Consider the following 23,664-nt stretch of genomic DNA (forward strand, 5'->3'; position numbering starts at 1 on the left):
CAGAGGAAGAGACAGGCTGTAGGGAGCATTGTCACAGCCGTCTGGCTTGGATTGGGTGGGTATAACTTTATTTTCCTCCCTAAACCAAGATGAGCAGTTATACCTCACTATGTGAGGGTAGTCCCACTGCAAGAGGTAATAAAGATTTTGCCCGGAGTTCTTCATTAAAAGCAGGTGGGAGATTTCTTTTCAAACCGCCTATATCGTCTTCTGTGGATAAACAGTTCACAAAGGTAAGGACTTATGGGAAAGACTGTTGGGCTGTGTTCACCCAAATGCATGGTTTAATCGAACAAAAAAACAATACTGGACTGTGATACACAATTATTAAACTGTTTTATTGAGAGAATATTTCAACGATATGGCAGTTAGAAACTACATGGAAAAAAGGGTTATTCAAAGTAGATATTTCAGTTTTTGGACGCTGGACAGCTGATCATCACCGGGCTTCTACAATACTTGAGAACTTCATCCTTAAAATATCCCCAGCAATTTCAAAGCTCGGTTAGATCTAGAACTCTGTTTATAATGATCCTGACCAGGAGAGAAATGAAATTTAATATGGCTCAGCTGTAGCTGTGTATTAATGTTATTGTAGGTAGTCAAAGTCATTTTATGGTTGTTAAAGGGGTAGAGGAGATGCCATTTCTGATTCTTCCAGGGACAAGCCTTGACTCCATGCATACAGTTTTTCTGCTTCTTCTTCCCAGTCATCATCAGAAAACACCACTTGGTTAAAGGTATTTTTCCCGTCTGGAAACTGTCTCTGATCGGTGTCTGTCAGATCCTAAACAATTAAAGCTATTGTTATTTTCAGTGTAATAATATAGTGCAGATAACAGAATTATTTCTGCATTGGACGGAATTTACTGTGGTTCATAACATACTACACCCTCTACTTTGGTGGTTGCACCGAAAGTTCGTTCCCGATACCAAGATGCAACTACTACAATTTAATTGATGTTCTTAGTGTTTTAGACAAACAGTGGGGACTGCAACGTCATCTATTGCTTTTTCATTAAATGTATGTATTTAGTCCTTTCAACTTTAACTTTATTTTGAAGTGGAAAGGTACTAAGTACAGAATGTGGGTGAAACTATACCTACCTATGCAAACCCACCATTCAGATCAAGCACAGCGACTGTTCTTTTGGCAATCCTTTTCATTTTTCCCCCCCCCTCTTTATTAATAGCCTAAGCAGTACACAACGGATTTCTGAGATATGGTTAAAGTACAAATTCTGAAGGTAAAAGATCATTAACCACTTGAGGACCTTAGACGTAGGAGACATACCGTTCCTCGCTCACTTTCCCGATCATCTCCCTGCAGAGAGTGGTGACTGTCAGTCACCACTCCCCACAGGGATTCCCCTCATCCAGCGCTGACTGGAGGGAGCGGGAGGTGGCGGCACAGCTGGCTCTGTCTCTAGAGAGGCAGAGCACGCTGTCAATAAGCCAGCTGGGTGGATCTCGACAGTATTGTCGGGATGCTTCCCGGCTGCGGTGCTCTCCGTATATATATATAGCGGGCAATAGCCCGCTATATACTGAGCCTTGGGGGTCGTGGGAGGAGGTTAGTATATGTCCTCCTGTGACCCTAAAGAGAACTATGGGATTAAAGAGATACCCCATAGTTCTCTTTTAAGCTTCCCATTGTTGGGACCTTGCTCAATCAACCCAAAAGTAGAAAGTTAAATTTTCTCCTTTAAGAATCTCTGAAAGCTTTTACTTGGGATATCAAATTACTTCATTTTATTCATATTTGAAGCAACTTGTATGAAATGAAACCTTTTTTTTTTTTACCTGTCCCTCTTTTTCTAGGCCGTAAAGCCTTTTCATTTTTTGCACTTTTAGACGAGCCCTATGTGATCTCCGAGATGTATTTCTGGGGGCCACAGAGTAGTGAGATGATAGGCAAGTAGAGATTGCTGATGAAGGAGGTGGTGCTGGTGATCTGCAGAATAAAGCCGTTTATTTGGTTAGTAAATAATAGAATAAATATATACTTAATGATCAAAAGTATGTGAACGTGTGACCATCCCACCTATATGAGCTTGTTGGACATGCCATTAAAAACCATGAGCATTAATATGGAGTTGCCCCTCCTTCCCCTTTTGTAGTTCTAACAGTTTTTTTTTTTTTTTTTTGTTTTTTTAGTACACCTATCTACAATATTTCGGAGTGTGTCTGTGGGAATCTGTGCCCATTGAGCCAAAACTAGCATTTGTGAGGTCAGATAGGAGCAGAGAGTGGAAGATGGAGCAACCACATGATTCAACACTTCCAGGGAAAGGCAGACCTCAGTGTAAATTAAATTGAGGAACATTTAAAGAAGGTGTGGGGACAGGATCTCTGTATTCTAACACTAGTCATGTTCACAGTTTTGTTTAACAAATCCACTTTTTACAAGTATAACATGAACAAGAGAGACTATGAATTGGCATTACACAATATTTGCATTCTCTAAAGCTGCCATGATAGACACTGACTTTAAATGATTTAATATGTCTCAGAAATATTACATAGAAAGGTTGTGACAACCTGTATTGTGCGACAGCACTGAGCTGTGTCTGCTGTATGACCTCATTTCCAGGGATCTGAAGAAGCAACTTGATTTCATCTTTAAGTCTGTCTGAAAGGGTCCCGGACTCGGCATAATTTACTATGTCATACATAATTGTTGTCCTAGGCATGTTTTTCAGTGACAGTCTTCTCCAGTAATTATCCCGGCCTCCAAGGTGTGCTGGTGTCTCATCAAGGTGGCTTATGTACTAAAGACATGAATTAAATATGTCAATAATATTAAATCATTCCATTGGGTGAATCTGCAACTAGTTGTGATTTTTGTTGTTGTAATCACCAGAAATATTAATTTCCAGTGATTACATTTCTGTTAACCAACTGCCTCCTGGGGAGTATTGCACAGAGCTTGAGGTCAGTGTAGGGGCAGACTGTTCAATGGAATATGGCCAAATGTACTCTTGTGACCCAAAAGAGAAGTGTAAGATTTAGCTTTACTCTTTCAAAGGCAAAGTCCACTTTTTCAGAAAGAAATTATACATTTACACTTCTTCATAAAATAAAAAAATGTGCATTAATTTTTATATTGTGGATCTGGAGTACGAAGGTCCGGTTTAAAATACATTTAGCCTCCCAGTACTCAAAATATAAAACAAAGTTTATAGCTCCATGGAGAACTCTGCATGGCTAGAGCTGAATTTTAAATGTAGCTCACTGTACTAGTGACATTCACTGGCTGTCACAATTGCCATGTGGACCTCTGCCATATTATGAGTATGGCAAACATGACCAACCAATGTTCTGTAAATGTAAGTGCTCGGCAGAGCAATGTACTATACTGTAGAACACCTTCCTGTTTTAGAAACTGTATAGAAATAAAAAGATGGCCAATCGTTGAAATAAAGCATACAAGTATACATCTAAATTTAATCAGCAGATGTGATGTTTCATGATTTTTTTTATTTTATGGGCTGCAAAGAGGGATTCACACTTCAAATGTCAACACGTTTCAGATTATCTTTACCGAAAATATTTATAGACACTTTGATTTATTTTATGCTTACTTGCATGTAATCTTTAACTGTGGCCACATCTACAGTATCTGTGATTTTGTATGTCTGATGTTCAAGCTGATCATAAATCACTTGATCGTAGTATGTTCGATGCCCCATCAGCTTACAAGCGTCCATTGCAGCCTGCAAAACAGTAATAAGAGCAATTGATTGGAACATAGATGTAGCCTTTCCATCTATTTGTTGATATTGTACATCATGAGCAGCACTATTCAAACGTTACTCCCTGTTTGTGTCCCCAGAGAGAATATTTATTTTCTCTTCCTGTATATGTATATATATATATATATATATATATATATATATATAAACACCACAATACATGCATTTATCATAACAATATTGAAATCACACACACACACACACACACACACACATGCCTACCTTATTACACTTTACAAGAAGTGTGTTCATCATAACAATATCGTAAAAGTAGTAATAATAAATATATAAATAGAGTCTAGTTTATTACACTTCACAGTTTATCATAATATTAAAGTAATAAAATAACTAGAATACATGTTCTAGTTATGTATTAAAAGAATCCATTATAAAGTGATCACCTCACTTGAAGGACTAATCACTCTCTTTCCACTGATGTATCGGCTTCTATGGTTGCCTGAGCGATGAAAAATCTTAAAGACTATGACTGGTGGGAACTCATAACCTGCAAATCTGTAAAAGAAAATGTGAATTAAGAATACATTCTGATAAGCAAATCTCTCGGGTGTATTGCTAAACGCCGCAGACCAACCTTTACCTGAATCTTACTTTACACTGCATTCCTGGATCTTTCAGCAGTTCTGCCTCCACTGGGCTGACTTTCTTCAGAATTCCATATGCAGCACATGTTTCCTACAAATGGTTTGAAGAAAAATCGCAGTGTTCTATAATATAGAGTAGTGTTTCCCAAAACTAAGCATCAAGCCCACCAACTGCTCATGTTTTCATGTCATAGTTGTAGTGCTAGGGAGTGTTATAACATACAGCTATCTCCAAAGAATACACATGTTCACAAATAAAAAAAAATTAGTTATTTAGTGATTTAGGAGATGTTTACCCATTTAAAGAGGGGGAAAAATAGGGAAACAAATATGATCTATACATAGTATTATTCTATAGGATTTATATACCGCCAACAGTTTGTGCAGCTCTTTACAATATAAGGAAGACATTACAATCACAATACAATTCAAGACAAGAGGGTAAGGAGGGCCCTGCCCCTGAGGGCTTACAATCTAAAAGGGAGGGGGAAGTGATAACATGAGGAGGTAGCTGTGTGGGGATGAATTGTTTGAGAACATGATGGTTCAGTGGTTAGGTTGAGGTGGGATAGGCTTCCATGAAGAGATGAGTCTTAAGGGATCGCCTAAAGGCAGTCAAGGTGGGAGATAGACATACATATAGAGATACATATGCACATAGCCAAACAAAATTTTCTAAAGAAAGGTACAGTTTAATTATCTAACAATATTCATCTACCAACTCAATAAAAGATTACTTAAAGGTCCTTTTTTAAATCCCCCCTTCCCGACTTCATTTATTCCTATGGGTGTGCTGTACTCATGGCGGCCTCCAGCAGTCCCTACACGTCTGCTTACTGATAAGGAATGAATAGGGACATGGCACACATGCGCAAATATGAAGAGGAACTGGCTGAGACCATGTCGGAGAAGAGATCGCTGGATCAGGGAGGAAGGAAAGAATTCGACAAGACTGCCTGCAATCAGGGGTGGCGGAATTTTGTAAATTACATCTTAACTAAAAGTAAAGTGGCCCTTTAAAGTGCACCTCTGGCCAAACTATAGACACATTTTTTACAAACAGTAAAAGAACTTTAATACAAGCCCTTATTGACCTCTCTAGCTGCAGCTGCTGTGAACTTAATCTTCAAATTCCACAACAGAGGCACTGAAATTAGCTCATCTCTTATTTCCTCATCCCGTTAGGCTGTGGTTTCATAATTCATACTTACAGCGGCCCGGATGGCATGCTTAAGTAGCTTAAAGAGTTTTCTGTTGTGGTGACATTTCCATGCTCTCTGAATACAGATGGCCGCAACTCCCACATCCATCCTAGGCAAAAACATTGATCTTAGAGGAGCAACTTGCATTTCATCTTACGATAGATGAACTCTTAGGGGGTCTATTTAGAATTTTTTCACATGGAATTCCAACTTTCACCCAGGAGTCACTTTGTTTCTAAATTAATTCAAGTGAGAAAAAGTGTGAATCCTAGGTGAAAGTTGTGTGAATATTGTTTGAAAAAATTCATAACTAGACCGCTTAGTATTAATCCCTATTATGAGTTTAAATCTGTAGAGCAATCAAATCAGTTTAGAGCAGAGGCAGCCAAACTTTGTGCCTTCAGCTGTGGTGAAACAACAAATACCACCATGCATATGCCTCTCGAAATCATGCCTGTGACTGTCACAGTCTTGCAATGCCTCATGGGACTTGTAGTTTTACAACAGCTGGAGTGCCAAAGTTTGGATACACCTGGCTTAGTGCATTGTGTAATCTCTGGTGAAGATACAAAAAAAAAAAAAAAAAACAATGTTTAAGGAGAGCTCCTGAAGGCCGGTGCACACCTATGCGACACCCCACTGTGCAGCAATCCTGCACGATTGCTGCGCAGTCAGGAGTCGTATAGGTGTGTACCGATCTTGCTGTGGGTGTCATTATTTTCCAATGACACCCCAGTCGTGCCGGGCGGATTGCGTGCATGGGTGGAATTAATAAATACGTTTTTTGTTTTTGGACAGCCTGCTTTAAATAAGGTCCGTTATGTACTATATCACCTATTATACCTGCAGTGATGCCATATTTCCTTTGTTGTGTCCTAGCTATCACCCAGCTTGAAGCAGGTTGATACAGCTTAGGAGATACGATACAGGTCAGAAGGAGGTCAGCTGCAGGTTAATGCACTGTGAATGATCTTGAAAGCATCTCAAACACATGCCAGCAAAAGAATCACTAACAGACCACTTACCTTGTGCCATGGAGTTGCTCCTTTGCTGACTGGACCAGAAAGGTACTGCTCCCTACATAGCAATAAGATTCATAACTGTTTTATTTAAGGACAACAAGATATCCAGGAACTACAGCAGGAAGATCTTACCACTGGACTGTCCAAGAGATATACTGTAAGCCTAGGGCTACACTGGAGGTTAAATCCCTTTGCTACTTAGAGGTTTAACGTTTTGTTAGCATAACTTCATGTGCAGCATGCTGAAATAAATGTGCTGCTAATTGATGATGGGCAGTAGACGTTAAAAGATAAGTAAAGCCAAACCTTTTTGGGGCTGGGGCGGGGTGTCCTAATGTCCTACTGTGACCCAAACTCAGCATTTAGAAGGCTATTGCCTGCTCATATGCTGACAGTGCAGAGCCGCACTGCAACCAGATCCTGACAATATTGTCGGGATCCACCCTGCTGCCTGATTGACAGATGGTTCTGCCTCTCTAGATCCATGGCCCCGCCCCTTCCTCTGCCTGTCCCTCTAATGAGCACTGGAGAAACAGGAGTGGTGACTGACAGTCACCGCTCTCTGCAGGGAGAATACATTAGCTAAGTGTTCAGTGGTTCGTGATCGCTCAGCCTTCGATTTATAGAGCTGGCGTGACAGCTGCAGTGTCCCACTCCAGTTCTATGTATTGGAAAGACTATATTTTACTCTCCTAATAGTTCTCCTTTAAATGCAGTGCTAAAAAAGATTTAATCACCAGTGTATGCCTCAGCCAAGAATTAAAAAACTAACCTATTTATAATACAATAAAATATATTAAACCAGATTGTTATGTTTTTTTTGCTTGTATCATATACCTAAATACACTAATCAAATATGACATGGTGGCTGTTGTAAAAGAAATAGTAAAATGTAAGGAAAAGAAAATCATTTAGGTAAGTGGTATGCAGAGTTGTTCCTGTTCAGTAAGCACTTCCAGACTTATCCATACTGTTTGTATTATGTAATATAGTGCTTATGTGATGTATACTAAAACATACTTCTAAAACTTACTTTGCCATCTCTGGTTGCTTAGTTTTATTATGATTTCTTGTTACTGGTAGAAATTCTTTAGAGGCACTTGTAGGAAGACTGATAGAGATGGATGTACCTGATAAACCAGATGAATTCATGATTCTGAAACAAAAATGTAAAAACACTGCAACGTCAGTTCAGATAATAATACCATTGGTACAATAAATGCTTTCAGGATGCAGACTATGCACAAGGACGTTTGGGAAGCACGTTCAATTGTTCAGAGGCAATGGCCACTCTTTTACTCTAGGTCACATAGAAGTCCTGAGACACATATCACTTGCAGTGAAACTGAATAAGTTCACTTCAATATCCGTAAACTAAATAAAACAGCCCAAGATCCAGAGATCGTCCTCTAATGCTGGAGTATAGATGCTACAATTCAGACAGATATCAACAGACCTGACAGAGCCCCTTCACATCATTCACTCATGGAATAAAGTCAAGGCAATGAAGAAACTTGTCACCGGGCATCCTACCCTGCCCCCCTTGTCACATCACCATTGCCACCACAGCCTTGCAGGGGATGATTACCTTAAAGGATATTTATGATCAAAAACTACATAATAAATCTGTATCTCTATACTGAATTTCCATAAGTTCCATCCCACTCCTAATAACCATATTGATGTAGAAGCTTGTACACTTGTGTCACAACTCTAACTAAGCCTGCTGTCTGAACTACAGCTCAACGTCTGAACAATGTAAATCATCATTGCCTGCTGGAAGCAATGCATTACGGGCTATGAAGTCTTGAGAAATGGAGATTGCATCACATCAAGCAGCAGGAAAAGAGATAAAAAAGCACACTGGGAATCCAGGAAGTTAAAAATAACAATTTTAAAAATTAAAATTAAATAAAAATTAGAAATAATAAAAAATAAATAAATTGTAAAAAAAATAGTAAATAGTAAATACAAAAATAGTTTAAAAAAATCCTGCAGGCAGGGCGCTGGGTGATGTCACACTCCTAACTCTCCCTGTGTGCAACGTCGGCCACACGAGCACCGCGGGAGGACAGGATGCCGGTGCCTCTGGAATGCAAGGCGGCCAACTCCCTGCGTTCAGGGGCAGGAGGGTGCATGGGGTTGTATTGAAGTCAATGGCACCGCAGCCATGCCCCCCGCCCACAGTGCGATCGCCTGCCTGCATTCCGGTTCAGTGCAATCTGCACAAATAGTGCTTGCAGCATTTTTGCGGATCGCACTGGACCGGAACACAAGCACTAATGTGCCTGAGTTCCGGGTGGGGGCGATCGCACTGCGGGTAGTGGCTTTCCTTGTTCTGGGTATTTGTGGAGACACACACACAGCTTACTAGAACACACAAGGATAGGGCCCCACAGAGGAAAGGAGCCACCCTAAAACAGGATATCAGGGCTGGTGCTCAGTGGAGCAGCTGATTCTGAAATAAACTAAAATTGTTAAACATCAAAAAGCAGAATCCATCGTAAATGATTTAATCAGCATTTAATACGTCTTTAAAACCTTTAAACTTTAAAATCACTTTAAAGTTTAAAGTCTGTTGAGCCTGGTGGTGGTGACAGGGCCTACCGCGGTTGCATTTCTAGGTGTATAACCGGCTTTAGCTGCCCACCAGTGGCGGAACTAGTGGGGTCCGGTCCTGGGCACCCCCACAGCCTCAGTGGGGTCCGGTCCTGCAATATGGGGCAGTGCAGGGTCCCGGTGTAACAACACCGGGGCCTCGCACTGCCGACGGGCTTCTCAGTGAGGGGGCAGGTCCTGTGACTCACCTCCCCTCCCGGCTGCGTCTATAGTAACAGGCAGCGGGAGGGAAGGTGAGTCACAGGAGAGGTGTGTGTGTGTCACACGCCCCGCCCCGCCCCCCTGCAGTGCACACATCGGACCTCCGCTGTTCCTAGTGCAGATCGGCATCGCAAATCGCATGTGCAGGAGAACTGATCTGCCCTGGAACAGCTGATCGGTCCTGGAATGTCACTTCTCTCCGACTGTGATCTCACATTCCACCGCACTCACAAAGTCGGATAGAAGTGACATTTCAGGACCGATCAGCTGTTCCAGGGCAGATCAGTTCTCCTGCACATGCGATTTGCGATGCCGATCTGCACTAGGAACAGCGGAGGAAGCATTGGAATGCTTCACCTATTCCACCACCGAAAAACTGGGCGAGATTATGTTAAAATGTGTGACCACGTCACTGGTCACACATTCTAACGTAGTCACAACCTTTGATAGAACACCGCCATCAGGGGGGTATGGCCGGTACGCATGTGAGGGGTCTGGGCAGCCTGGGGGGCCTCTTACATGGGTATCAACTGTACCGGAGCGGCATGACAAAGGTGAGAGGGGAGGGGGTGGAGGAGGCCGGGCCCCAGCAGCAGCAGGTAAGAAGAGTTGGGAGGAGGTACAGGGAAAGCGATCCCGACAACCATGCCAGCCCACCTGGGACCCTGGAGAGCCCACCATAGAGAGTCTCAGGTGGGCTATGCAGGATCTATGGTGTGCTCTGCAGGGTCTCAGGTAAGTCCAGCACGCTACTGGACAGCTGGGGGAGAGGGGGGCAGTGTGAACCGCTCTCCTACCCCCCCCCCCCCAGTCTTGGGAGGGGGGCCCAAAATAAAATCTTGCTCCAGGGCCCTTTGGTTATTTGGTCCGCCACTGCTGCCCACAATGTCGTTATTGGGTCTGACACCAGCCAACACTGGGTAGTTTAATGGCAGCTGCAATGGAAGTGTGGTGGAAGATCACTGGAAAGAAGGTGATTATCAGTACCTGGGGGAGCAGGAAGTCTCCCTTGTAATCATCCCTTTTTAGATAATGAAGATAATGACAATAATCCTGATTTAATTAATCTTCTTAATATCCATTCAAGGTATATAACTGATCTAATTATTACAGGATTACTATGCCTCATCCCACTTTAAAGATCTCGCGTCCGTAGTTACCATGGCAACGAGTACCAACTAGCCAGAGATCGCGGCTTCTGCATCGAGATTACTGACTAGCCTTTTATTAACCTGCCGTCTCCAAAGCTCATTAGCGGTGTTTTATACTCTTTCACCTTACCAAGTCAGCCCACCCTGTAGCTCCGTCTTCACCCTCGAAGCGCCTCTTTGGAAGTTTGTCACATGCGAGCCTCCGTGATTGTAGTGTGGCGCTCCTGGGAAGACGCGTTGCTAGGGGCGCTGCTGTTGCTAAGGTAAATGCGGCCTAGTTTCCTCCTGCAGCCCGGTCTCACCTCCGCTGTCATGTTGAAGGTGAGGAATGAAAGCTTGGAAATAGATGATAGTCTGAGCACAGCATTTAGCGTGCTGCCGGTTCTTTATATATTATATCCTGGCGGTTGTGTAACCGAGTATCCGCGCAGGGTGAGGAGAGGGATCAGCGTGGAATACTCACGTGGGTCAGTGTGACCTGTGTGTACCAGGCAGGGGACTTACAGCTGCAGGTCTGGTCATTGGTGTCCAACAGCAGCTAAGGAAATATAAGTTTATTTAAATAATTCTCCAATTAAAGCATCTCATTGTATGCAAAAACATTTAATATGTTCTAACGGAGAGCATATTACAGCAGTAAATACAGCCTGCTAACCCTTTTTTCTCAGGTACTGAAGTTTAGTGAGAAGCTTGTATTGGGTGTAAAGCTTCATTCACATAAACCATTTGCGCTTCCCGTGCGGATAACTACAGTGCTGTAAACGCTAAAAATCTTTAATCCGCATGGATTTTGCTCATTTTACCATAGCTGTGAATGTGCAGAATCCATCAAAAATTGCGCTTGGACTATTTTACGGGCCGCGCGGTTTCGTACCACGCGCCCATCACAAAAGTATGAACAATGCACATTCAAATGCATTTTTTTATGTTTAGAGCGGCTCTCTGCGTATTTGTACGGACGAATATGCGCGGACAACCACTCCTGTGCAAATGGATCTTCCTAAAACAGAAGTCTTAGGCCTCATTCACATGGGGCGTGTTGCCTCATAATGCATGAAGCTGTGGAAAGAAGCATGCGGGCAGCTCATGCAACTATAGAGAATCAGAGGCTATGCACCCACACACACTGCTTCCCGCATCTCATCAGCTCTCAAATGGTGTACGGCCTCAGACGCAAACCTGATGGATCCAGGATCATACACCATCTGTGTGTGGCTGTCAAAACCTAGAGCTGTGCATAGCTCCTGAGTCTCTTTAGAGTTATATGAGCTGTCCACATGTTTCTGGGTGCTTAAAAAAAACGCCCCTCGTGAATGAATACACTTTAGTATTTCCACTTTTGCAGCCAAATTACGATAACACTTACCGTACTTTGTTACTATTACTATTCCCAGTAAAGGCAAAACACAGGTTCACTTTAAGGCCCATCTTGGGCCAATCCAAACAATTAATCCGCAGTGGGGCTACCCCTACCCTGCAAGGGTTAAGTGCTCATTTATGCCAAGGGGACTAGAAAAAGTTATTTTACTTATCTGATTTGTGCTGCTAGACTGGTTGCCGCATACTCCTCTTCCCTTCACTCTGGCAGTCTAAGAACCACTTATGTCATCATATTTAATGCAAGTTCCATAGACTTGCATTACACCTGAGGACCCGGAAGGAAGTTCCACCAGTTGGAGGGAAAAGAGGTGAGCACTGACCACCAGGGAAGCGGGGATGAGGTAAGTAAAAGTTCTTTACTTGGGTTCCCTAGGCATAAATATGCACTTAACCCTTGCAAGTGCAGGGGTAGCCATTCCCCTTCCTCTTCCTTGTTAATTGGGGTGGTAAGACAAATGTCTGCCCTGTGTAGGCTCTAAGTAAAGCAACTTCTTTACTCACTTTTGGATTGAGAGGAGAGTGAAAAGAAGTTAGTATGTGCCGCTGGAAAGGGAGGCTTTATTGTACACCTGTTGCATGTATCGTCTTAATTTTTACTGCTAATAATTTTGACATTTTTCAGTGTAGAGATGTGAGATAATAAATACAATTTAGTTCTGTTTTAGTGGAAGGACTGCTTTAACAGTCCCTTAGGGAGGATCAGTGGCGGACCTAAGGAACAAAGGGCCCTGGTGCAAGATTTTTTTTTGCCCCCCCCAAAAAAAAAAAAAAACACAAACACAGTGCTCTCCCCCCGCAGCGCTCGGCCGGCTGTCACTTTCTCTCCTCCTCTCTGGGACACAGAGCAGTGCCCAGCGGGGAGGAAAGAAAGCAGGGAAGCACCGCTGTATCAGAAGAAAAATGGCACTTTCGGCATTTAGCCAAAAGTGCCATTTCCGGCCGATATCTTTTGGCGGCCGATATAACGTGTTTCCCCGTGTTTTGTTTTTTTTTCACGAAAAAAGACACTAGGTCTTATTTTCGGGGGATGTCTTACCTGGCTGCAGCTGTCCGCTCTGCCGTCCAGGGAGCCACAAACAGGTGGGCGGGCATGCGTGCGGGCAGGGGGCGTGTCTGGCAGGGGTGCGGGAGGGAGCTGCCTCTCCGCTCTGATGCCCTCCAGGGAGCAACAGATACCGTGTTTCCCCGAAAGTAAGACCTACCCCGAAAATAAGACCTATCGCTATCTTCAGGGATTTCTGTAATATAAGACCTACCACCGAAAATAAGACCTAGTTCGGCGGTAGGGGGCGCACATGTACATGCATCCAAGCAGCCAGCAAGGGGTCTGTTGGAGTGTAGCAAGGAGTGTAAAAATCAATGATACCGGTATGTGCAGCTTGTCTCCTGTCTGCAAGATCGCAAAAAACTTTCTGGCCGCCGAAGCTCCTTCCCTCTCTCACCCCCTCCTGTCGGCCCGTCGGTATGTGCAGCTTGTCTCCTGTCTGCAAGATCTCAATAAACTTTCTGGCCGCCGCAGCTCCTTCATTCTCCCATCCCCTCCTGTCAGCCCGTCGGTCCTTGGCTTTTAGGAAATTAGAGCTGCCGCTGGAAAACTACGTTTCCCAGCAGGCACAGCGGCATGGTCAGTGAGGTCAAAGCTGAGGTGATCTGATTGGCTCCCTGGACGGCATTACAGAGCTCCAGACAGCTGCAGCCAGGTACCGTACTGTGACAGTCACAGTACCATTCTTTCACTCCAATTCTCAGTACATTACATACCGGTATCTCCGCTCTGTGTGACAGCAGTGTGCCTCATCATATTTTATCATCTTCAATTAATTAGAGATGTTTTATAAAACAGCTTTATCTCTACCATATTATTTAAATTATGGTTAAAAAAAAAGTAGGTGAGGGGATCCTCAATGGGGAAAGTATGCAGCATATTATGTCTCCATTGAGCATCCCCATACTTTTTTTTTAACTATAATTTAAATAATAGAGATAAAACTGTTTTATAAAACATCTCTAATTAATTGATGATGATAAAATATGCTGTGGAGGCTGAGGCACACTGCTGTCACACAGAGCAGAGATACCGGTATGCAATGTACTGTATCATACAGTACTGGAGAAGGGGGAAAAAATAAGACATCCCCTGAAAATAAGACCTAGTGTGTTTTTTGGGGGGGGGGAAAAAAATATAAGACAGTGTCTTATTTTCGGGGAAACACGGTAGGTTGGCGTGCGGGTAGGTGGGCAAGCGAGGGGGCGGGAGGGAGCTGCGGCCGGTCTTCACATGTAAAATTTAGTTACATGTGCAGCTACCCCGAAGGTAAGACCTAGCGCTATCTTCAGGGATGTCTGTAATATAAGACCTACCCCGAACTAGGTCTTATTTTCGGGGTAGGTCTTATATTACAGAAATCCCCGAAGATAGCGCTAGGTCTTATTTTCGGGGTAGGTCTTACTTTCGGGGAAACACGGTATCGATGCATCCCTAATATTTATAGCAATGCAGAACGGCAAAGGCTATAGGAGACGACACATCCCAGCAATACTTTATATAACAATATAATTTCTGTATAAAGTACTGCTGAGATTTGTAGTCCTCTATAGAGGGTGCCATTGTGCATTGCTGCAACAGTACTTTACACAACATTAGGCTACAAATAATAATTATTTTAATGAATTATTTACCCCCCCTTACCTCTTCTGGCCGGTCTTCTGTCTTCACCTGTTTCCTATGTGTTTTCTGTTTGCTGGGTCCTCACTGCCGTCCGAGGCCCCATGATGTGCCTGCAGGGCTGTCTTCAGTGCCTCCCTTTTCCGCGGCTCCTTCCTCACAGGGCAGGAGGGCCCCATACTATCTCAGCCGGCGGACAAGCTAACGATCAGTATCTGGCGGCCGGCGGGCCCCCCATCTCTACGCCGGGAGTGTCGGATGAACGGATGATCTGACACTCAGCACAGAGATGGGGGGCTCGCTGGCTGCTGGATACCGATCCTGTTCACTTCATGAATTTCCTGTGTGGAAATTCATGAAGTGTCACCCATGACATTTCAATAAAGTTCTAACATGAAGAAAAATGAAATTAGTACATCAGCATTGTACTGGTCAGTGCATACCTGCGGATGACTGGTGTGAATGGGCCCTTAACTGTTGTGTTACTTTTCCCACTGTGAACACAGACTGGGATGAAAACCTGATATACAGTCATGGCCAACAATATTGGCACCCCTGCATTTCTGTCAGATAATGCACCACTTCGCTCAGAAAATTGTTGCAGATATTCTCATGTTGATTTCTTTTGTTTGTATTGGTATGACATAAAAAAGTGGCGGAAAAAAAAAAGCCAAATCTGACACATTCCACGTAAAACTCCAAAAATGGACTGGACAAAATGATTTGCACCTTCTCCAAATTGCAAGAAATAATTGCATTCCAAGTTTTTGTGGAAAAGCATGGACAATCTCAAGGTTACACGTACATCTCCAGAGATCTTAATGTTCCTGTGTCAACTGTGCGCATCATTGTCAAGAAGTTTACAGCCCATGGCACTGTAGCCAATCTCCCTGGACATGGACGAAAGAGATCAATTGATCAAAGATTGCAATAAAGGATTGTTCGATTTGTGGATAAAGACCCTCCATCAACTTCCAGACAAATTCAAGCTGACCTTCAGGCACAGGGTACAACTGTGTCAGCTCGCACTATACGTCACCATAAGAATGAAAAGGGACGCTATGGTAGGAGACCCAGGAGGACCCCACTGCTGACACAGAAACATTAAAAAGCCAGATTGGAGTTTGCCAAAACTTACCCGAGGAAGCCAAAAATCCTTTTGGGAGAATGTGCTGTGGACAGATGCAACAAAATAACAGCTTTTTGGTAAAGCCCATCATTCTACTGTTTTCAGAAAAATAATTTTTGCCCATGACTGTAGGTTTACCGTTGTAATTAAACGGCCTGCCGAGCGCTTCCTGGATGTAACAGGCCGTCACAAGACGACCTGTTAACCCGGCCCACGCACGTGCGGGAAACTGCCCGGATTTAAAAAAGGCAGCGATGCCTGTTAACATACAGAGCCGGCAGATCGCTTGTATAATGTGCCGGTATGTGCGGCCGCCCCCCTCCCACTGGTCCCGAGCTCTGCTGTGCCTGGTGCGAGCCCGGGACCAGCATGGGGGCTCTGTCACAGGGAATCAGAGGGAGATCGGTACATGAACTCCCTCCGGTGTCAGAATGCGGAAGTGATGTACATTACATCACGTTCGCATTCTTGTGTCACTCTCCAGCTTCCGAAGATCTCTGCTTCATCAGCTTCTTTGGGGGGTCCTAGGCGACATTAGGGGTCTTGGAGACCCCTGATGTCTCCATAAAGAGGATCTGTCACAGCTCTTTGCTATCACATAGGGGGGTGGGTTTCTTAGCCCCCCTATGTGATAATAATAAAGTTAAGTGGGGGGGGGGGAATAGGAAAACAAAAATTTGTTACCAAAAAAATTATAATTAGTCGCACATGAAAAATAATTAAATTGTTTGTTTTTTTTCCAAATTCTCCACCCATACATATAGGCATGCAAACATTCGTCGGGTGCTTAAACGTGCGCCCATTACATGTTACATATCGCCGTGAACGTCGCAGTGAGAGCAATAATTTTAGGACCATCAATCACTGATAACACTAAACTGATGAGCGGTAAAAGCTTTTAAAGCGTCGCCTATGGTCAATTCTGGGTATGGTCGTTTTTTGCGATTTCGGGGGTGCGCGCAATTTTAAAACTTGACATGTTTGGTGTCTATTTACCCGACGTGACCCCGACTTTTATATTTTAACAAAAAAAATGGGTAATAATAATGTATTATAACATTTTTTTTTTTCTTCAAAATTTTCAGAAAAAGTTTTTCTTAATATAGTAAAAAATAAAACCCGCAGTGGTGATTAAATACCACCAAAAGAAATCTCTATCTGTCCCCAAAAAATTGTATAAAATTAATTTCAGTACAGCGCTGCATGACGGAATAAATGTCAGTCAAAGTACTGCAGTGCTAAATACTGAAAAATGGTCTGAGCAGGAAGGGGGTGAAAACACCTGGTCAGCAAGTGGTTAATAGATTCCCTGCTGTACTCTTTCCAAAAATGTAAAAAAAAAATGTTTTTGGCTTCAGTTCCTTGGGGTGCATCTTCCACAGATTGAGAAACTCTGTTCATATCTAGAGATTTTGTTGGCTGTGCCCACCATACCAATTGCCAATCTACATGCTGGAAACATTTTCTCAACGACTTTGGTTGCATACGCGCCTCTGTCCTGAACGTGATTTATTTTTCTCGGGGGAAGATTGGATGATGCTGTTATGGAAAACCAAAGCATGCAGCATTCTGTTCCCTGTAACTGTAGACCGCAGGTTGGTAAGAACTGTGCCATGAAAATCAATTGTACATAAATCTCCAGGGTGCAGTGTGACTATGTGCATAGTCCTTAAAGGAGAATTATGAGGCAAGTGATTTTCACTCAGCCTCATAATCTGAGCCGACCTGTGACAATGTCACAGGTCGGCTCAGTAGACCGGGAAGTGAGCGAACACATACCGGCATTCGCTCAATTCTTGATCTAGCCGTGCAGAGAGCCGTGACTGTCACTCACGGTGCCCTGCAGGGATTCCCCCCTCCCCTGTCCGATCCTCCAGCGCTGACTGGCGGAACGGACGGGGGAGGGGGCGAGTACAGCTGGCTCTGCCTCTAGATAGGCAGAGCCAGCTGTCACTCACGCAGCTGGATGGATCCTGACAGAATTGTCGGGATCAGTTCTGGCTGCGGCGTCTCAGTATGTAGCTGTAGCTCGCGGTATACTGAGCTTAGGGTGACGGGAGGACGCTAGTTTGTGTCCTCCCGTTACTCTTAGGAGAACTATGAGGAAAAGTCCTGACCCCATAGTTCTCCTTTAAGGGCCCATCCACACTGATACGTGGTACTTGGCAATCATAGACACACATACAGTACAACCAAACACATCTATGCTATAGTGCACCACAATGCACAGATGGGAATTATTGATTGAGGGCCTGGGAACCAGTATCTGTTGCTGGCAGGGTTAGTAAAACAAACCCCTCCAGCCACACATTTTTAAAATGGTACTTATTTGAAAGCCCATCTCCGGGCAAAAGAAAAAAGTGCTCGTTTATCCTTGGGCAACTGGAGAAAAGCACTTTTACTTACCTTATCCCCATTTCCTTCAGTCAACGGTCATCTCTTTCCCCTCTACTCTGGTTGGTGGAATTCACCTCTGCCGCCTCACATCCCATGCAGGTCTATGTAACTTGCATTAGACATGATGATGTCAGCGGAAGGAACAAAGAGGCTGCAGGGACCAGTCTAGCTGCCCATAGGGAGACGGCGGATGCAGGAATAAGGTAAGTAAAAAAAAAAAGCTTTTATCTTGTCCTCTATGCATTAACAAGCACTTAACCCTTGTCCCACACAGCGAGGGTAGTTTTTTGGTATGCTGGAAGATAGACTTAGATAACCCTAAATACTTTAATATGAATTTATGGCAGGCACATTGCAGAATCTAGCAAAATTATATTTCCAGGTATTTCATTTCTATGTCACCAACACTGTATTCAGTGTTTATGGAATGTTTCTTATAAGAAGAACATTCATGGTAATAAAACTGTCAGTATATCAGCATTGTTCTTGTGTGGTCACCAGAGGGTGCCAGAGTACTTTCTAAGAATATGTCGTCTAGAACCGAATCTGCCACACTGGTACAGTCAAAGCTACACAGAGTTGTAGTAGTTACTAGACTTTACAGTTCATTTAGTTTTGAAACTGATACAGAAAGCCAGATGGAGTTCTTGAAAAAAAAAAAAATAGATGATCTCATGCGTCGTAAGTCTATAGTTTTGTTTGTTTGGCTCACCTATCAGTCCCCAAATAAAAACAAAACTTTTATCTAAATAATTTAGTAATTTCCCTTAATCTTTCAAGATTATGTTTTATTGTATTTTTGACCTTAAAATTGCATTCCTGAAAGTACCTTGTGTTGTACTCTGAAGCCATTTTTTGTGGCCCTTCTGTCTCTAGCACATAGCGGGGCGAGGCTGGACTGGTGACTGGGACCTCTCATGACTAGGACCTATGCCCCCTTACTGTCCACAAACCAAAGCTGATGCCAGAACAGACAATTAGAGCATTTCTATTAGTTTGTGGATAGTGGAAAAGGAACGCCAAGTCTGAGAAACCAAAGCCTCCGTGTGCGTCCAAAATTGAAGGGTATTCTCCAGAGAAAGGAATTTTAAGCATGAAAGAGGCATTTGTATGTATCCTATTGTCTGTACAAAGTGAACCTGGGCCCATATGATGCACACTGAAGTATTTATATATTCTCAACAAACATTAAATGCACAAACCTTCATTCACTTTTTTTTTTTTTTATTCTTTATTTTGAATTTTCATATAATACATAGACAGTAAATACAAAAACATGTAAAACAGTCTATGCCGTAGCCCACATGGATACATTATCAGATATATCAAGCATGTAAGAATATCATGGTTTCCTGACCCTGTTAGGCACCGTGTGGGAGGATCGCCAGTTGTACAGGTGAAGATAAATCAGTCTGGGATCCCCGGTATATAGCAGGTTGGTGATCTGGCAACCCTGTAGGTCGCGTTTGGTATAGGGTCTCACATTGCTAATCTGTTAATCTTGTAGGTAGAGTGTGGAGTGGGCATAGTGGAGTGCGGGTAGGGAGAGGGATTGCGAGCCAAGGTCAAAACCAGAGAAAAAGATAAATAAATAAAAATATGAGTGTAGGAGCCCAAGTGTGGGCTGAAGGGGAGAGGGGAACAGATATGGAAGAAGGAGGGGCAGCAAAGATCAGAGTAGAGCTATGAATATGTCGAGAACAGACATGGATCCCATCGGGGTCTAGCACATTATCGGGAGCATTCTGTATCTGACCTTGGAGGTCATCAGGGTGAGTTTGTGTTGCTAAGGCCTGGTGCGGTATCGGCTCCGTGAGTATGGCACATTTCATTCACTTTTTAGCTATAGGCATTGTGGAGAAATTTATCTTCAAAGTGTACAACAGAGGCACTGAAATCTCAGCTGTTATCTATGCAGGGCCGGTCTTGGCAGTCTGCACTTAGCAGGCGTTTTTGAGCCAGGGCTGGACAAATCCCAGGAGCCAGGGAGCTAATGACAGCTGATGCCTACCCCTTGAGGTTTTCTCTAGTTGGTGTCAATGGAGATGACTCCTAAAAAAGGATCCTGCTGGCTTCTGGAATGGACAGACTGGCTTCTGAATTCCATATTAATTTGTCCACGCCTGTTCTAGGCTGCCTAAAAACACCACTTTAGCATCTCTGTTGTGATCTTTGAGGATAAATTGCTTCACAATACAAGCAGCTGAAAAGGTCACACATGGCTTGTTTTAAAGCTCTTTTACTGCTTTTTAAGACCATTAAAGCAGAACTCCGGGGAAAACTACTATTAACCCTTGCCTCGGGGCTACTCCCACACTGCAAGGTTTAACTGCTCATCATGGTCTAGGGAGGAAAATACCAAAGTTATATTCGCCTGATCCTCCGAGCCTGCCAGCGCTCCCTCCAGCCTCTCTCTTCTGCACTGCAGCGATGGTATATCCCTCAGTGTCCCCACGTCCTATGCCCAGTGTATTGGAAGTGATGATTTACAGGACCCTAGACCACTGCAATGGAGGGGAGAGACGCTCCAGGGACTGGTCTAATACGAAGCTGGCTCCCAGGATCAGGTGAGTATAACTATGTTAGTTTCCTCCCTAGACACAAACGAGCTGTTAACCCTTGCATTGTGGGGGAGTCCCACTGCAAGGGTTAAATAATTTCCCCCAAAGATCTTCTTTAGAATTCTTTAATTTGGGCACAGGCTAATTTGAACCATAGGCTTACTTTACAAACCTTGATAGGTTCATTTTACAACAATTATGCATTATAATCTACTCTTCTTGCTACAGCCTACATACAGACCAGATTACAACACACAGTTGCCTCATAAGTTATGAGAAGTGTAAACCATATAAGAAACTAGAACTGTTGCAGAAATTGTGTGTGACCATACAGGGCCATTTGGAAATGTTTGCTGTGGTAAGCAGTATTCTCAGATGCGCAATGAACGTGCTTGGTGCAGTACATTGGCTGCTTACACTTTTCTTACTGCTATTTGTATTTTACTAAGTGAGGGAACCTAATCCACATACAGAAGAAGTTAAGTTGTAAAGTGTATTTAGTTATGTTATTCAATCCCATCAATTCAGAAATGTACATTGAGATCCGTTTTGTATGTTGTCCACCAGAAACTGCACTTAAAAATCTATGCATTTTATTAAAAGATGTAATGGCAAGATAGATCCTTGAGGTATATATATATATATATTTCAAACATTTGAGAACTCGGCAAGGCTATAAGTTCATTGAAATGAATGGCACCGCAGCGCACATCCCCCAGCAGAATTTGTCAGGCAGAAAATTACCTTTTCTCCCAACTTGTATTATATCAAGCATTTTAATTCGTTTTATGGATTCAAAATAATCTGAATTGAAAAACTCCAAGCCAAGATAATAAAATAACCAAATTTGTAGTTAGAATATAAAAAAATAAATTAGAGCAGGGGTAGCCAAACTCCGGCCCTCCAGCTGTGGGGAAACTACAAATCCCATGATGCATCTCTCTCCGGGAGTCATGTCTGTGAGAATCTTGCAATTCCTCTTGGGATTTGTAGTTCCACCACAGCTGGGGGCCGGAGTTTGGCTACCCCTGGTTTAGAGTTAGCCACGAATATTGGCCCCAGAATTATTGCTCTCACTGCGGAGATACCTGACATGTGTAGCGCAATCATTGTTTTTGTACGTAGATGCACCCGACTTGTGTTTCCGTTAGTATGCGTGCATTTGCGAGGCCAGGGGGCTTTACATTTTTGGGGCGTATTTTTAATCTTATTTTATTTAACTCTAGTTTTTTAAACTTTTTTTTGTACTTGGATTTATTGCTATCACATGGGGCCTCAAATCTGAAGAGGAGAGACCTGAAGGAGAAAGTTCTCCTTCAGGTCCTTCTCTGCTGATTGACAGCAAACAGTGGGTGAGTGCAATAACTAGCCTGCTATTGGTTATTGCAATTTGGAATATCCAACAGCTGACTGGCTATTGTTCCCAGCCGCTGGATGGGAGACTTGTCACCAGCTTTCTACCCCCGGCTACAAGTCTCCCATCCAGCGATAGAGGGTGCAGGTTTGGCGCAACGGTGGCATGAGGTGTGATTGGTTGAGGGGGGGCATGGCGGCTGACAGTGGTATCTCCTCCCTAATGGGCAGAAGGGAGAGCAGAGCAGCGGAAGGTGGGTGGGGTATGAGGCTGGCAGGAGATTGAGGTACGGAGCTCTCCTCACTGCTGGGCATGGGCTGCAGGTGTCTGTGTCCCGTCCCGCTGGGAGCAGCGGGTATCGGAGGGAACACAGAGCCCATGAAACAAGCAGAATCGATAATGAGAATAGTTGGCAACGATTCTCATTATCGATTAAATTGATTAGTTGTTGCAGCCCTAGCTACAAGTTTCCTTTATTGCTTCCCTGCCCAGCAGCACATACGTTCACCACTTTGTGAAGATCCGGGAGCAAAGAAAATGCCTAATACTTCCAGGTATAATGAAGCAAGTGACGATAATGAAGCACCACACTGATGCTTGCGCCATTGCTGTCACATGAGGACTGAGCAGAGCAGAAACAGAGTAAGGGCCCATTCACACATTAAGCAGTGACCTGAGTGGTCTAGATCAATGTAGGTCAGCACAAGGAGACATAAACAATTGTTTCAATTGTTTTTTATGTGTCCCATTGACACTGTAACGTAGTGGGTGGCGCACTGCTATGAAGTGCAAACATGCTACATTTTATTGCAGCACACTGGATGCCACTATGGGTTGCCACATGGCAGCGCAGCATACTGTTCTGCCATGCTGGTACACGAATGGAGTGTGCACATTGTACACTCCATATAAAGGTGAAAAAAAGAGAAAAGAAATTGTGACAGCCCCGGCAGTGTGCGATACAACTCATTGCCAGAGCTGCCACAACGCACTGCCCCATCTGCTGATTAATATGCTTCTTTGCTGTGCGTGGACTGTATATACACCTAAAAACAAACATTTCATTTATTGCAGTTTAGCATGATGAGGCGACATTTAGTTTTTCTTTTTAAGCTTGTATATCCTTTGACTAACACACTCCCTGTCCCTCGCTCCTTCACTGTATCTGTGAAGGGAGCCATTGTTATCACCCAGACTGGACTTTATTCATTTCTTCCGTTGTTAATCTCCATTATATGGGGGGTAATGGGTTTAGTAGTTTTCGCAAGAAAGATAACTTTCTAGCGAACATTGCAGATTTTAACGCTTGTAAAAAATTAAATGATTTCTCTGCAACACAAATTGATTAATCGTACGCGAACATGTTTAAGCTTATGTGAGATTTAATTGAATGGTTTTATTTATACTTTAAAGCCTAATTAAAGGGAAACAAAGTGAGCTCCAAATGCCTGGGGAGCAGGAATAAAGTAAGTAAAAGACCTTTACACAGTTCCCAAAGATAATAACAAGCAGCCAACCCATGCAATGCAGGGGAAGCCCCAATGCATCAATTAATTTAATTACAACAATCAATTTAACACTAAACTATAATGTGAATTGAAATCTTTAGCAATCAGCCCCACGGGT

The 23,664-nt window shown here is 43.3% G+C and overlaps 2 protein-coding genes across 2 annotated transcripts in view; one reads left to right on the plus strand and one right to left on the minus strand.

Annotated features, from left to right (window-relative positions):
• Positions 1-622: 622 nt before the first annotated feature.
• CUNHXorf58 (chromosome unknown CXorf58 homolog) lies at positions 623-7,726 on the minus strand. Its single transcript, XM_018570786.1, has 8 exons — positions 7,615-7,726; positions 5,569-5,668; positions 4,354-4,448; positions 4,157-4,268; positions 3,585-3,716; positions 2,542-2,771; positions 1,804-1,954; positions 623-787 (listed from the first exon to the last, which is right to left on the minus strand). Exons 1-8 carry the CDS (start codon positions 7,620-7,622, stop codon positions 623-625), a joined length of 993 nt encoding a protein of 330 aa, XP_018426288.1. The 5' UTR covers positions 7,623-7,726.
• Positions 7,727-10,762: 3,036 nt separating this feature from the next.
• The window catches only part of APOO (apolipoprotein O), a 61,534-nt gene continuing 48,632 nt past the window's right edge, over positions 10,763-23,664 (plus strand). The window contains exon 1 of the mRNA XM_018570791.1: positions 10,763-10,873. Coding sequence (XP_018426293.1) covers positions 10,820-10,873 — 54 coding nt within the window. The 5' untranslated portion in view covers positions 10,763-10,819. The remainder of the gene's footprint in view (positions 10,874-23,664) is intronic.

Source organism: Nanorana parkeri, unplaced genomic scaffold (assembly GCF_000935625.1).
Source record: "Nanorana parkeri isolate BGI_ZX_2015 unplaced genomic scaffold, ASM93562v1 scaffold1597, whole genome shotgun sequence".
Classification (NCBI taxonomy): Eukaryota; Metazoa; Chordata; class Amphibia; order Anura; family Dicroglossidae; genus Nanorana; species Nanorana parkeri.